This window comes from Carassius auratus, chromosome 29 (genome assembly GCF_003368295.1).
Source record: "Carassius auratus strain Wakin chromosome 29, ASM336829v1, whole genome shotgun sequence".
NCBI lineage: Eukaryota > Metazoa > Chordata > Actinopteri > Cypriniformes > Cyprinidae > Carassius > Carassius auratus.
The window spans coordinates 19294796-19310396 of record NC_039271.1 but is presented as its reverse complement, the minus strand read 5'-3'; the positions used below and the strand labels follow the sequence as shown (position 1 = coordinate 19310396).

General features: G+C 35.3%; 1 protein-coding gene across 1 annotated transcript in view; it reads right to left on the bottom strand.

Annotated features, from left to right (window-relative positions):
* The window catches only part of LOC113048297 (transmembrane and TPR repeat-containing protein 1-like), a 33980-nt gene extending 18829 nt beyond the window's left edge, over nucleotides 1-15151 (bottom strand). The window contains exons 1-4 of the mRNA XM_026210023.1: nucleotides 14677-15151; nucleotides 10022-10199; nucleotides 2717-2790; nucleotides 1938-2114 (exon numbers count right to left, since the gene is read on the bottom strand). Coding sequence (XP_026065808.1) covers nucleotides 1938-2114; nucleotides 2717-2790; nucleotides 10022-10199; nucleotides 14677-14987 — 740 coding nt within the window. The 5' untranslated portion in view covers nucleotides 14988-15151. The remainder of the gene's footprint in view (nucleotides 1-1937; nucleotides 2115-2716; nucleotides 2791-10021; nucleotides 10200-14676) is intronic.
* Nucleotides 15152-15601: the final 450 nt, after the last annotated feature.

Below are 15601 nucleotides of genomic sequence, written 5' to 3'. Positions count from 1 at the left end.
ATGTGCTGGTCAAATATATTTTAGAAAATATTTCATATATCCAATAGCTTTTACAACAACATGTGACTCCATTGCTTTAAAAATCATGAAGAGAAAAAATATCCTGTATTTGTGAAATGTTACACATGCATGCCCGTAAACAAATAAACGCTACAAACATCAGATAATAAATATTAAATGTCTTAATAGTGGAAGAAAGGAGCTTTTGCTCATGTTTATCTGTGAGGTTTCTGCTGTTTCTGAGGTTATGTGCTCTGTGACTAATGCAGAGAAATAGATGCATGTCTTGTGTTTTTGATCTCGGCAGAACACATGGGATTGTCGAGACACTCAAATGCACAAACATTACTGGCACTGAACATAATTTAAGTGCTGTAGTGAAATGTTCTAGACAACATAATGCATTACTGCAACATGATATATATATATGTGTATATATATGCATGCAAACTGTATCAAAGATATTACAGTTGGCCAGATGAAATTGTCTATCATTTGTGGTTTCTAACTTGCTTCTAGATGGTTGCGGTTAAAATTTTCCAGTTAAAATGCTGTTAGAACTGGTTATGTCAGATATAAAACCATGAAAAAGGGGTTTCTTTACACCTTCAAAACCGCAAGGTTGGGACAGAAACTTATTAGCCTGTGGGGAGAGGAATGAGCTTGGGATTGTATGGGAATGTGTATACAGGGGGGTAATGTTTGCAAACAAGATTCAAGGCTCAGTCTGGTATCTCTGTCGCGTGTTTACTAAAGTAATGTGAACCCAAGTGCCAGTCAAGGTTTTTTTTCCCTAACTATTTTCCACTCACTGATGAGCCCCTTTGTTCAGCTTTTCACACTCTTGGAGAGTGAAGACCCACCGGACACAGAGTACGTTTTAAGTAGCTGAGACTGTAATTGAAGCAAATGAGGTTGCATAAGAGAGAGAGAGTGAGAGAGTTTGGGTTGAGTCGAGGAGTGCGACTGCTGTTTGTCTCGTCCTGATTGACTCTCTTTGAATGCCAATTACTGCCACAGACGAACACAAGAGCCAAGTTTGCTTTGTGTATTCTTCATCGCTGATCTTTGGCTAGATCATCTGTTTATAATTTGTTTGATACCAGTCAAACAGAAAGTTGTTTTTTAAATGATTAAAGAAGCAAAAAACTAATTTGCTTTTATTTGAGAAGTCTACTGGTATATGATAAATAGACATATTTTGTAACGCAAATATAATGCAATTTTTGAATGTGAAAGTAATCTAATGGAAAGCATTTTAGAAATGGCTAAATACAAAGTACATGAAATAATTGCAATATTCTTGATGTTATTAAATGTTTTATACAATAGAGAATCGATATATTTGATTGTGGAAATGCAACATACTAAACAGGCTCCTGAGTACCCCAGGTCAGACATTGTGTCCACATGCATTAACATGTTTTGATGAGCTAAGCTAATTTCTAGACAGTACATACAACCAAACAATTTCTGTCCAGGGACCGTCAAACTTTAACCTAATGAATTTAATGAGTGCCTGTGCTATGAGATCTGACTGCATGTGTCAGCCCTGGGCTGAAGATTGAAAGCATATGGCAGCTCTGATACTCCAGCCACAGTGGAATTCTCCATAAACATTCCGCTGAAGATTCCCCACATAGACGGAGACAGGGGGCCTTCCTTGAGCCATTTACATGCCATTCATATATACTGCACACCAACAAGAGATTTAAATGCTTGCTATTTCAGATATAAATCAAAGATGACCGACCAAAGACAATTTGAGAATTGTTTGAAAAGTGATCAAACGTGATAGTAATGATGTCATGTTGTTATGCATGCTGACTCTAAAAATTCCAATACAATGACACATAGAGCTTTCCAAAGCCTAGCAAGCAGACAATAATCAGCATCCACTAATATTTTTATGGCAAAGAAAACACACAAAAACTTACAAGATGAGTGGTTTGCGACAAAGCACCAGGAAATCATATAGGACGCACACACCAAACACCGTAACACCCGTCTCTTTCACCAGCATCGCACAGGTGCCCAACAACAGACTGAGAGCCAGTGACAAGACAGACACTGTGGGGGGAAACCCGTCCGCCATTCTGCTCGCTGACACACTCCTGAAAGAAAAAGAAAACAAGTGAAAGTCACCATATTTAAAGTACTTTTCAAAAGTTTGGGGCCATTTTTTTTTCAAGAAATTAATGCCTCTGTTTATAAGGATGCATTCAATTGATCAAAAGTGACATTAAAGAAAGATTACAAGAGATTTCTATTTCAAATAAATGCTGGTCTTTTGAACTTTATATTCAGTGAAAAAATCAACAACAAAACAAAATGAACAAATTAAGACTGAAAGTTAAGTTTCGAAAGTTAATAGCAGTATATATATAAAAAATTTTATTCACATAGTCTGACTACAATTTTGATTCATGGCTCTCTTCACCATACAAAGCAAAATAATATAAATAAATAAATAAATTCAGGACCAAATTTCAGATTTCATGATGTATCACAATTCAAATAAATTTGATTTTTTTTGGTCTGATTTACAGGTATTTTCGATAATGCTGAAAACATCAATTTAGTAAAGAACCTCAGGTTTCACGTTCACAGGCTCAAGAACTTGTAAATAAAAATGAATGGATTTTTTTGGGATGATTACAATGAATTCAAAAATTCTTTAATCAATGCATTACATTTTAATTATTAAATCTGTTACCTAATATAGGAGAGAAACGCCAGGAGGAACAGCATACTGGCTAACACATCTGCTCTCCCAACGATCCCAGATACCTGAAACACACAAGTATGACATCATTAAAATCCATGATGTATATATATATATATATATATATATATATATATATATATATATATATATATATATATAGCGAGAGAGAGAGAGAGAGAGAGAGAGAGAGAGAGAGAGAGAGAGATGTGGACTGTGTATATATTGTGCCCTCCATAAGAATTAGGACAAAAAGACAAAATTGCTCTGTTATCTTCATATTCCTATGGGTCGCAGACTCACTGCTGTGATTAAATGCAAGAGATTTGCAATTAAATATTTTACATCTGCTTTAAGTTCAGTTGTCCCAATACTTATGCTCACATCAAATAGGGGGATGACACTCTAAAAGAACTGTCCTTTTTATTTGTTTTATAGTTTTTTATTTTTCCTTGACAAATGTACAGTAGCATAAAATAGTGATAGTAATTAGTTTAAATGCTTAAAATTTCAACATAATTTAGTCTCTCTCCCAAAATAGTTTGAGTGCTGATGCTCATCTTACATTCACATTATATTCACCTTCATTGAGGCATAAAGGGTGGTGTGAAAGAGTGAACTGTGTGAGGAAAAGGTGGATACGTGTAAGTCTGTGTTTGCAATGAGGGAGAGTCACTGCACATTTAATGATGGCTTCTTTTAAGACAAATGGAGGAAAGGGAAATCAAATGAGGGGAGAGAAAGAGCGGGAAGGAGAAAATGAAAAACATGAGTGCAAGAGGGAGAGAGATTTATTTCCCTGGCGCTGTCGGCTCTGTCCTTTTATCTTCCCATCCCCCTAAAAACGTACATCATCCATAAAGTCCTCTTCAATCGGTTTCCTTGCACTTTTTTCCTGCTTGTTTTTGCCAGAGGCACAAATGTTATAATGATCCCACAGTTGACAAACTCCACATTTGGAGGGTTTCTGAAGCCCATCCCCCAGACGCAAAATTCCATGGAATTATACACACACACACACACACACACACACACACTTCCAGAAGACACACCCCGGAGCAACACACCATACATGCACCGCTGGTGAAGGACAGGGAGTGTGTGTTTTTCACTACTCTGAGACATCATTTTAAATGTAAACATATAAAGCCCAGTGGCCCTTAAAACAGCTCAGCGTCTGTGCGGTGTTCCAGTCCTGCTGCAGTGTTTATGGGCTGAAGATTTACAGATGTAAATGTCGGGCCAGTGGACCTGTCAGCAAATCTAGCCCCAGACTTTCACAGTTGCTGTAATAAAGCACTGTTGCAGACACAGAATCACCCACTAAAAGAGAGTTTAAATGCTGCCTTTGGGTCATGTCAGAATAACAGCATTTAGGAGATAAGCCAACATGAACGCCTTCCTAATATCATTATTCATGCAGTAGCTATAGGAAAAACTGCAGTTATCATTTGACTATTTTTTTTTATTATTCAATATTAAAATATTTGACAAGATAATCTGTGCACCACTCACATTAACACTTAAAAAAAAAAAAAAACTATATATATATATATATATATATATATATATATATATATATATATATAGTTTGATTAAAAAATATTATATAAATAATATATTAAATATTACTGTATATTAAACATTTAAATTGAATAAAATGTAAATTTGTTAATTATTAAATATTTTATATTTAATATATTATATAAAATTATATAAAATTATATAAAATTATATTATAAATTATATATCTACTGAATGTTAGTAAATTATTAATGTATTAGAAATATATATTTAAATGTGTGTGTGTGTATATATATATATATATATATATATATATATATGTATGTGTGTGTAAATGTGCGTGTGTATATATATATATATATATATATATATATATATATATATACACACATACACACGTACATATACACACACAAAATAATTTTCTTAATAAAAATGGTTTTAAAACTATTTCTATATATACACCCCTTTAAAATAATCACGTTTTGTTGCTTTGCAGCCTGAAATGAAGACGGACACAGTTTTTGTTTTATCCAACTGTATTTACTGCAACTTACAACATCCAAGTGAAAGATATAACACCAACATGCCAGAAAAAAATCTGACATCCATAATGACCATCCATAAAATTCCTGAACTTTGACTTGTGCATATATATATATCACATAATTACAAATGTCTGTTACTGTATCTAGTAACTTCCCAGAAGGACTGTAAGTACAATCCAAAAAACACAAAAAAATCACCTGACCATGCATAATGCTATTACCCACACAGTTTGTGTAGAGTTTGTTCTCCTACACATTTCCCACTGATTGTTTCAAAGAGGCAATTACCAGCACTAATAAACTGTTTTCCTGCCTCCTATAATGGAGTATTTCACCCTGGACAGCAGCAGAGAGTATTTACACATACTATAAAATAAAAAAAGACGTTTGGTCCATAAATTAGATCCATAGACCTCTGAGGCCATATCAACAGTGTGGATCCAGTTGCAACTACTTCTTTCCTCTTGTTAAGCCTGGTGATTAAGTTTGCATGTGCACATACACATTTAGAGGGTGTTGATGGCACAGTGGATAAGACACATGCCTTTGGTGTGAGAGACCCGGGTTCAAATCCACTGTGAGACACCAATGTGTCCCTGGGAAGACTCTTAACCCCTAGTTCAGGGATCCCCAAATCTGGACCTAAAAGCTAAATGAGTAATGTAAATGTAAATATCTACTGGTTGATTGTATATAAAGCTGGGGATCTTAAACGCTGTGCTTTTGAGAAAGACCCACAGCTATTCCTCATTTCAGCCAATTACCTAATTTGAGAGGAACTCCTCAAGAACAGCTCCATTCGGCCTCTGCCCTGCCCTGCCAGCGGAGGGTCTGAACACACACACTGCAAAACCAGATCTAGAAACTGTTTTCCACTCACACTAAAAATCTAAACCCCAAGAGGAACAGATAGTGGATTGAAATGTACACAAACATACTTTATCGCACACGCACAGCTGAAAGCGGAGCAGGAAAGTTCAGCTAGAAAAGTTAAGATCAGGAATATGACTCCTGCATCCGGAAATGTCTGAAACTGTTTGAATGGGAGAACAGAATGAGAAAAAAAGTGTAACTAATGCATTTTTCAATGAAGTGTGAGTTATGGGCAGTGGCCAGCGGCGGGTGGCTGTGATGGAGGAAGTGGGACAGATGGTCAGCAGGTAGCAGGCAGGCTTCAGTACAGTCTCCAGGGAGAGACAGAATGCCAGTGAACGGAGGCCTTTCATCCTCCATCAGAGCCTGCTGATGCCTGTCAAGTGATGCTCCTCTTGACTAACAACTAGCCGATGGCCTGCCAGCAGTCCCTGCAGTGAGGACAAACCTGAGTGATGCACATCTCTAGCATGCCTCGAGGGAGATGATGCAACCTAATAACCTTAGCGGATATCATTTACTATGATACTGACAACAAATAACTGCTATTTTGCTTCACAAGGCACCATGGAGCATGTGTTCAAGGCCGAGGCAATTCTAAGGCAATTCTAATCTTGTTTTTATTTTTTATTTTTTATTTATGTGATAGACAGTGGAGAGTAAAAGCAAGAGATGAAGCATCACTAACAGTCAGAAGTTTGGAATAAGTATTTTTGGTGTTTTTGAAGTCTCTCAAGGCTGCAAAATAATACAGAAAATAACAAATTTGTAAAAAAAAAAAGAAAAATGTATTTTAATTTGTAATAATATTTCAGAATATTTTAATATATTGTAAAATGTCATTTATTCCAGTGATGGTAAATCTGCATTATTAGCAGTCTTACTTCAGTATTTATTGTCAGATAGAAAACTATTTTAAATTGATATATTTCACAAATCAGTTTTTACTGTATCTAAATTTTGTAGAAATTAAAATTATATTATTTATTGACCCCACCACAAAAAAATATATAAATTATACATTTATACTATAAAAACATCAAATGTATCTAATAAAAACTCATCAAGTATAAAGAACATTTATAATTATTTTAAAACATTCTAAAATTAATTTATAACATTAATGATACTATTTTGTACAGCATTATGCATACTTGTTTATAGGGAGTGCACTTTCATCCTGAGGATTAAACTGTGATGAAACTTCCCATCCCCTTTGATTTATGTACAGTTAGAAAGTGATGCTAATCTTTTAACTGCATACTCTGATACATTATGCCACGGTGCCCATTCAGTTAATGTGAGTTTGAATCCAGCTTGTGACAGTTTGCAATTCCATTATCCCCTATTCGTCCATCATTTCTACATTCTCATCTCTCGCTGGCCCTACACTGAACGTGGCAATAAATAAACGAGAAAGAAAAATGTGATAATTCTACACACACAGAGAGTTGAGTAAAGCACCTGCTCTTTGTCTTTCTTATATTTATCCAGATACTAATTATATTTCTGCTTGATCACTCAAAACTCTGAGGACAACAACTCCTCCAGCGGCCTTGTGTGTGTGTGTGTGTGTGTTTCTCATTAATGCTGGTGGGATGCAGCTGTTGATGTATGGTGTTTACACAGAGCTGATGATCGGAGTCTGGTTCGGTGGCATGGACACACTCCAAACAACCCAGCAAACACTCTACTGTTACCAAACTGCAGCTCTGACACAGAACAACTCAGACACAGTCCACAACTCTGTGAAGCCAAAAGAAACCCTCGTATTTCACAAAACATTAAATGCAGAATATTACATGAACTATTTATACACTTTAATACATTAATTTTGAATATATTAAATAAAAAAATAATTATATACACACACATATGATTTACACGTCATATAAAGATTAAATATTATTTATAGCATTTATATCAAGAGATAGATGTGCAATAAATAGTATTTAAATTTTGCTTTAAATATTAACTATTCATTTTTCTTCAAAATAAAATATTTTTTTCCTTCACATGAAAATATATAACGTTCAGAAAATGCATTAAAATTATTTTAACCACAAATAAATAGATTACATCTAAATATTATAATATAATATATTTATATATTTCAAATATTATGGAAACATCAAATAATATTGTTTGTAATTTATATCAATCAAAAAATTTTATTCACAATAAATATTTTAAAATAATCTTTCCCAAATATGAAAATTCTCACATAATTTATTTTTAATGCTTTTAAATGTCAAGGTTTCTTTTTTTCTTTACAGAAGTTTTCACACTTCACATCAAAATATATATTAGATAATAACTTTGCCCACAAAGGAAAATTCTACATATTGTATATGTATCTATTTATATAACTGACATACAAATTGCATATTATACAGTATTGTTCAAAATAATAGCAGTACAATGTGACTAACCAGAATAATCAAGGTTTTTCGTATATTTTTTATTGCTACGTGGCAAACAAGTTACCAGTAGGTTCAGTAGATTGTCAGAAAACAAACAAGACCCAGCATTCATGATATGCACGCTCTTAAGGCTGTGCAATTGGGCAATTAGTTGAAAGGGGTGTGTTCAAAAAAATAGCAGTGTCTACCTTTGACTGTACAAACTCAAAACTATTTTGTACAAACATTTTTTTTTTTCTGGGATTTAGCAATCCTGTGAATCACTAAACTAATATTTAGTTGTATGACCACAGTTTTTTAAAACTGCTTGACATCTGTGTGGCATGGAGTCAACCAACTTGTGGCACCTCTCAGCTGTTATTCCACTCCATGATTCTTTAACAACATTCCACAATTCATTCACATTTCTTGGTTTAGCTTCAGAAACAGCCTTTTTGATATCACCCCACAAGTTCTCAATTGGATTAAGGTCTGGAGATTGGGCTGGCCACTCCATAACATTAATTTTGTTGGTTTGGAACCAAGACTTTGCCCGTTTACTAGTGTGTTTTGGGTCATTGTCTTGTTGAAACAACCATTTCAAGGGCATGTCCTCTTCAGCATAGGGCAACATGACCTCTTCAAGTATTTTAACATATGCAAACTGATCCATGATCCCTGGTATGCGATAAATAGGCCCAACACCATAGTAGGAGAAACATGCCCATATCATGATGCTTGCACCTCCATGCTTCACTGTCTTCACTGTGTACTGTGGCTTGAATTCAGAGTTTGGGGGTCGTCTCACAAACTGCCTGTGGCCCTTGGACCCAAAAAGAACAATTTTACTCTCATCAGTCCACAAAATGTTCCTCCATTTCTCTTTAGGCCAGTTGATGTGTTCTTTGGCAAATTGTAACCTCTTCTGCACATGCCTTTTTTTTAACAGAGGGACTTTGCGGGGGATTCTTGAAAATAGATTAGCTTCACACAGACGTCTTCTAACTGTCACAGTACTTACAGGTAACTTCAGACTGTCTTTGATCATCCTGGAGGTGATCATTGGCTGAGCCTTTGCCATTCTGGTTATTCTTCTATCCATTTTGATGGTTGTCTTCCGTTTTCTTCCACGTCTCTCTGGTTTTGCTCTCCATTTTAAGGCATTGGAGATCATTTTAGCTGAACAGCCTATCATTTTTTGCACCTCTTTATAGGTTTTCCCCTCTCTAATCAACTTTTTAATCAAAGTACGCTGTTCTTCTGAACAATGTCTTGAACGACCCATTTTCCTCAGCTTTCAAATGCATGTTCAACAAGTGTTGGCTTCATCCTTAAATAGGGGCCACCTGATTCACACCTGTTTCTTCACAAAATTGATGACCTCAGTGATTGAATGCCACACTGCTATTTTTTTGAACACACCCCTTTCAACTAATTCAACTAATTGCCCAATTGCACAGCCTTAAGAGCGTGCATATCATGAATGCTGGGTCTTGTTTGTTTTCTGACAATCTACTGAACCTACTGGTAACTTGTTTGCCACGTAGCAATAAAAAAATATACGAAAAACCTTGATTATTCTGGTTAGTCACATTGTACTGCTATTATTTTGAACAATACTGTATATATATATATATATATATATATATATATATATATATATATATATATATATATATATTTATAGCATTTATATCGGTCAAATGATTGAATTGTTTCTTCACAATAAATGTTTTATAATAATGTATTAAAATAAGTTTGCACAAAAATAGTTAAGAATTTAATAGAAATAATTTATTTATTTACTTATTCTCTCTCATGTCACTTGAGAAGTCTTACACTGCTATTTTTGTAATTACCATTGCACAGCCCTTGCCAACATATACGGACTCAGAGTAGATGACAGCTGAAATAAGTAGAAATGCAAAATGCTGTGCATGTTCACTCACAGCTTCGGTGTGAATGGGGTGAACAGAGAAAAGCAGTGCGGTGAGGAAAGAGAAGTTGCTGTCTTCAAACACACACTGTTCGCAGGTGTGCATGAGCAGCACCGTCACCATGCAGTGCAGAAACACGTTCACCAGGTGGAAGTAGAATGGAGTCATGCCGCCCAGCAAAATGTTTAACCTGCAGCGAGAGTGAAAAAGAGAGAAACAGTCACGTTAAAAAGACCTGAGTATTTTCAACCAGGTGCAACACGATCAAGTGACAAACAGCAAAATCTCTTGTATGTAAATCTCAGGTTTTGTCCTAACCAGGAGAGTTTTCCCGGTCCGTTATATATTCAGCATCAGATATGTTCTGATTGACTATGATTGTGTTCAGTCATGCAGCATGCTCTTTTTCACTATGAACAGACCGAGGATAGTTGAAGTTTCCCTGCAAAATGTTGATTGCAGGTCTGACTCAGCTCGGCTAAATAAAAAGATGCAATGCGATAACACAGGAAGCACAGGAAGCCCTTCAAGTAAATAAGAGCAAGAGACTGAGAGAGATGAGAGAAGAGAACAATTAGCCTAAAGCAATGTAGCATTAATGAGGTTCCATGGTCACCTTGACTTGCAGGAGAGATTGCATTCAAAATTAGCAAAAGAACTAGAGGCAGAACATGGCATGGATTATGATGAACATAAACTCATTTCATAATAAACTGAGATATAATAATCACCCAAACCTGATGTAAAATGATCCGCAGTTACATAAACTATAGCGTACTCACCCACTAGTAAAAAATAAATATAAAAAATGATATCTGGTGTCTGAATAATCGGAAGTATTTAATTTAGTAAAGTCTGAGTATTTAATTTAGATAAAATATAATTTTATTTATATTTTGTTACATTTTAATAATTTAATATTTTAGTGTGTATATATATATATATATTTGTATTTTATAATTTGTATTTTACATTTTTTTATGTCGTTTTATGTCATTTTTTGAAGAAATGTATATGCAAAAAATTATCTTTTTTTCATTTTTTGTCAAGTCTTCATTTCCCAGTTTATACATTTTAGATATTTAGATAATTGTCTTTTAATTTAGTTTTTCTTCACATGAACAAATATTATATTCTGAAAATGTATAAAAATCTTTCACCCCAATAAAAGTTCTCTAATTATTTATTCTCTACTGTTATTGATTGATTTATTTTTGTTTATTCCACTTAACCCAAGTATAAACTACATTGATATTTATGACACTTACTTAAATCCAATTAATATCAAACTTTAATCATGAGAAGATGCTCAGCTTGCTGTACTCTAATTAAAGATGATTTTGGAGGGACTTTTGAATGTCCCCCCAATTGGACTGTGAAAAGAACAAGACTCTGTCAAGACAAATGCCAGATCACAGTACTTGAAGACCTACTTGGACAGTGTACTTTGTTATCCAAGCATAAAAAGCTACGAGTCACTAAAGGCACCTGCCACTTAATATTTAGCTCCGAGCTTGACGTTCAGCGCTCAGGGTAGAAAACAAGCCAGAGAATGAGAAGAAATTAAATGAGAGTGAAAAGGGTGACAGTTAATGAAATGATGGAGGGAAAACGATAATGACTGTGAAACAGTTTGTACATCTGCAGGCAATATCAATCCTGTGTTTGTTTAACAGCCACTGATTAATGCGACATGGAGACGGGAGTGTGTGCATTACAGTCTCTACAGGAGAACAAGAAAATGTCTTCAGGCCTCATCAGAGCTGAAAATAAAAATCCAGCCATCTATATTTAGTGTGCAGTCTTTAGTCAGCATCATTAGGCCATTCTGAAATCACAGAGCCATGAAAAACTCTTGGTCACCGCTAACGTCACATAATTGAAATGCTCTCAGTGAGCAGAAAAGTGAGCCCAATTGATTTGAGGAGAATATTACAATACATGACTGGAATGGTTCTCTCATTATTTACCATCCCTTCGTGTCATTCTACAGCATGGAACACAAAAGTACAAATAACAGGGGCTATGATGCACCAACAACTCCCAAAAAGCCTCACAACTCTATCATAAAAGTGGTCCATATATGATTCATAATGTGATATTAGGTGTTATAAAATCAAATGATAACAGGGCTTTTCTGCTGGCCCATTCGAGCCAGTTTTTATCCTTTTAATAGTATATTCTAGCAATGTTTTTTTTCTAGAAATATATATTCATTTCCTTTTCATTTTAATTTAGTTAAAATATTTTTCTGACATTTTAATTTTTTTTTCTTTGTAATATATATATATATATATATATATATATATATATATATATATATATATATATAAAACTGATAATCTGGATTTTTTTTTATTCTAGATTTTTCTTTTTTCATTTTTGTCTGCATTTACTTCACTATATTTCACTATAAACTCTTGCTGTAGCAATTCTATAAAACCATCTACTTGCATGCTTCAGGGAAAAAAAAATAACAGCATATGTGTTTGGAGCAACATGATGGTGATGAGTAAATAATGACAGAATTTTCATTTTTGTGTAAACTAATCCTTTAAATTTGGAGGCAGCTCTAGCGTTGTGTTAAAATCTCTCCTCTAAGCTCCAACTATCTGTGCATGTCTGAGAAAGACAGCTGAAGTTTTTCAAGAGTCTGTGTCAAGCCGGCATCAAAGAGCAGATAAAAGACAGGAGGATCAAGCTGAGATACAAGAGTGACTCTGCCTCCAAGCTCACAGCTCTCTCTTGCTCTCACACACACACACGCCTGTGGGTCCAAGGGGTATTCGTTTTATGTCTTAACTCATACACACACAGTGGGGAACAGCAGCACCCATTAACACCTTCATGACACGCACGGCACAACTGATACGGTTCAAGACTGACAAATCCTTAAAATACAATGTTACCTTGCTTGAAACCTCTGAACTTTGGTCAGGGTAGGAATATGTAAGAACCTTTTCACAGGCTATATAATAATGTGAGCCAGAAATAATATTTGATGTTGTTTAAATATAAAACTTTTTTTAATATAACATCTTTAAAAAATTAAAAATCTTTTAAAAAGTATTTTTATTTCTTCCAAGTTGCAAAGCCATCATTTTCACTGCCACTGCCACAACAGAATAAGGTTCCTTCAAATTATTTTTAGCAGTGTATTTTTATATTTCCTAGTAATAATATTTGAGCTAAAAAATGTTTAATGTTAAAATAAACAATATTTCTAGCCATATTTGTGTGTATGTGTGTGCTATATATATATATATATATATATATATATTAATATCTACAATTTAAGTAATAAAAAAGTCACAACAATTCTACTACCATGGAGACTTTAGGGGTGGGAAAGTAAGTGACCACATAGCAACACACTAACTATGAGACAGAACACTTCACTAACTGCATAGCAACACCCTGGAAACCATTTATCACACCCTAGCGTCTGGCATAGCTCACAATTTCTTCAAAAAAACAAAAACAAAGTGAAAATCTACTCTTTTCTATTACAAAAAAAATAAATGACAAAAAATAACAACCTATACAGAATGAAAGATTTCTATGCCCTAAACACCCAGGCAGACTTGTAGAGAAGGAGAGAGCAGGAAGACTTGATGAAGTGTCTGGCTGCTCCAAAAATAAAGGAGATCAAATATGAGGCTCAAAGTAGGCTGTTAATTGCCTTGCTATAAATACACGATGCCTCCTTTCAGACTATGAGGAACAAAGTCGTCCACCTCGCTTCTCTGTGTTCTCGCTCGCTGGTGTGAATCTGGATCAGTCGCGATGTTCCAGAGCGGTCAGATTCTCGCGCCAGATGGACCATGACGTCATCCACTCGAAAGGATGGAGTCTGAAGCTGGAGTCAAAACACGCACGGCGAGCTTATTTCGGATTGAAACTCCCACTCTCGTCTGTTTCATTTCACGATTTACGAGCACTTTTTTGTAACGACCGTTTTGTGCTGGTGCACTTTGTAATTGGGAGAAAAGTAACAACTCTCTATATAAACCGCGCAACACGTGTTTACTAATATTATTTAAGTGTGTCAGCAACAAAGAGTGGACATGAATGCGAAGATGATTTAAAAAATTGTTTAACAGAACACATATATGTTAAGCAATCTCTCAACACATGATAAACAGTGCTAAATAAACTATAACCCAATTAAATCAATTTATTTCACATGCAATTTACTTAATGGATTAAATGATGGTTTATTGCTAGTGGAAAACCAAAAGCATGCTCAGTTGGTTAGAATATTGCAAACAATTTAAATATATATTTTTTTTTCTGACACACAAATGATGTGGAATGGAACACTACGGATTGAAAAATATTTTTACTTTTACTTTCATTTAATTTAGCAATGCTCTAAAATCTTTAACAAGTTAATCACTTTTACACATGCTAAATCACAATATACATGCTAAATACGGTATTGTGACACTTTATGACATGCACGGCTATCTTCTTTTAAATGAACTAAAACGCTCTCGTCATGTGATTCCAGCCAAGTAAAAATGTTCTCATGAAAGTTACTATAATTCATTACTCTGCGTAAAATGCGCCAAGCAACTCTTTTCTGACCTTTCAAACGTAGAAGTAAATAGCGGAACATTGAAAAGTGCGCTGAAAAGCAACTCACGGTCGCCTCTTTGACTTACTTGAAAGTGAGGATGCAGAGCGGACGGTAGGATTTGTGGCTGGTGTTATCAGCCATCCGTTTGCCCCAAAAGTCATTGGTGAAGATGCTCCGGAGGCTGGAGACCGGTCTGACATCTGGATTGTTGGTGATGGCCCATATATCATCATGTACAAACTCCCCCCAGAGCGAGTTACTGTAGCAGAGCGCGCACACCGCCACCAGCGCGGCGTACCGGAGCAGCCGGACTCCCGCTCCCGGCCTCGGTAGCGCGGACAGCCGCGGCTGCACGGGGGCAGGAGCGGCTCTGGTCCCTCGGCTGTTCGCTGTCATGTCTGTCCCCGTCTCGCATTCCACTCGTGGGAGTGAAAGAGAGGAGACTCGTCCCGTTCCATAGTCCGTGTGCTGCACTGAAGCCCGGACAGCGTATCAACCCTGCGAGTGTGAATGTGTACAAGGTGTTGAAATCCATGTAACCCGCCTACCGGCGCATGCGCAGAAGAAGAGAGAGAGAGAAAGCGGAGAGAGAGATGCAAATTAAAAAGAATGAGCACGCGATCAAAGGGAAAAAAAGAACAGATGGAAAGAGGAGACAAATGTAAATAAAAGGGAGATAGAGAAAATTTGGAAAAAAATTATAGTTTATTTTTTCCCCACATCTTTTATATTTACATTATTTTTACACGTCATTAACTTTTTATGCTTTTGTTTGATTACCACATGAAAGCTTGTTTTCGCTACAGGGTTAAAAAAAAGGTAATTGGGTCTTTTTAAATCTCATCATTCTTGCTTTTCCCCCCTCACAATTCTGAGTTTATATCTCACAATTTTGTCTTTTTTATCTTGCAATTCTAAGAATAAAAAAGTCAGACTAAGAATTAAGAATTGCAGGACTTAAACTCAGAATTACAAAATATTCTAAGAAAAAAAAGACAATTGTGAGATAA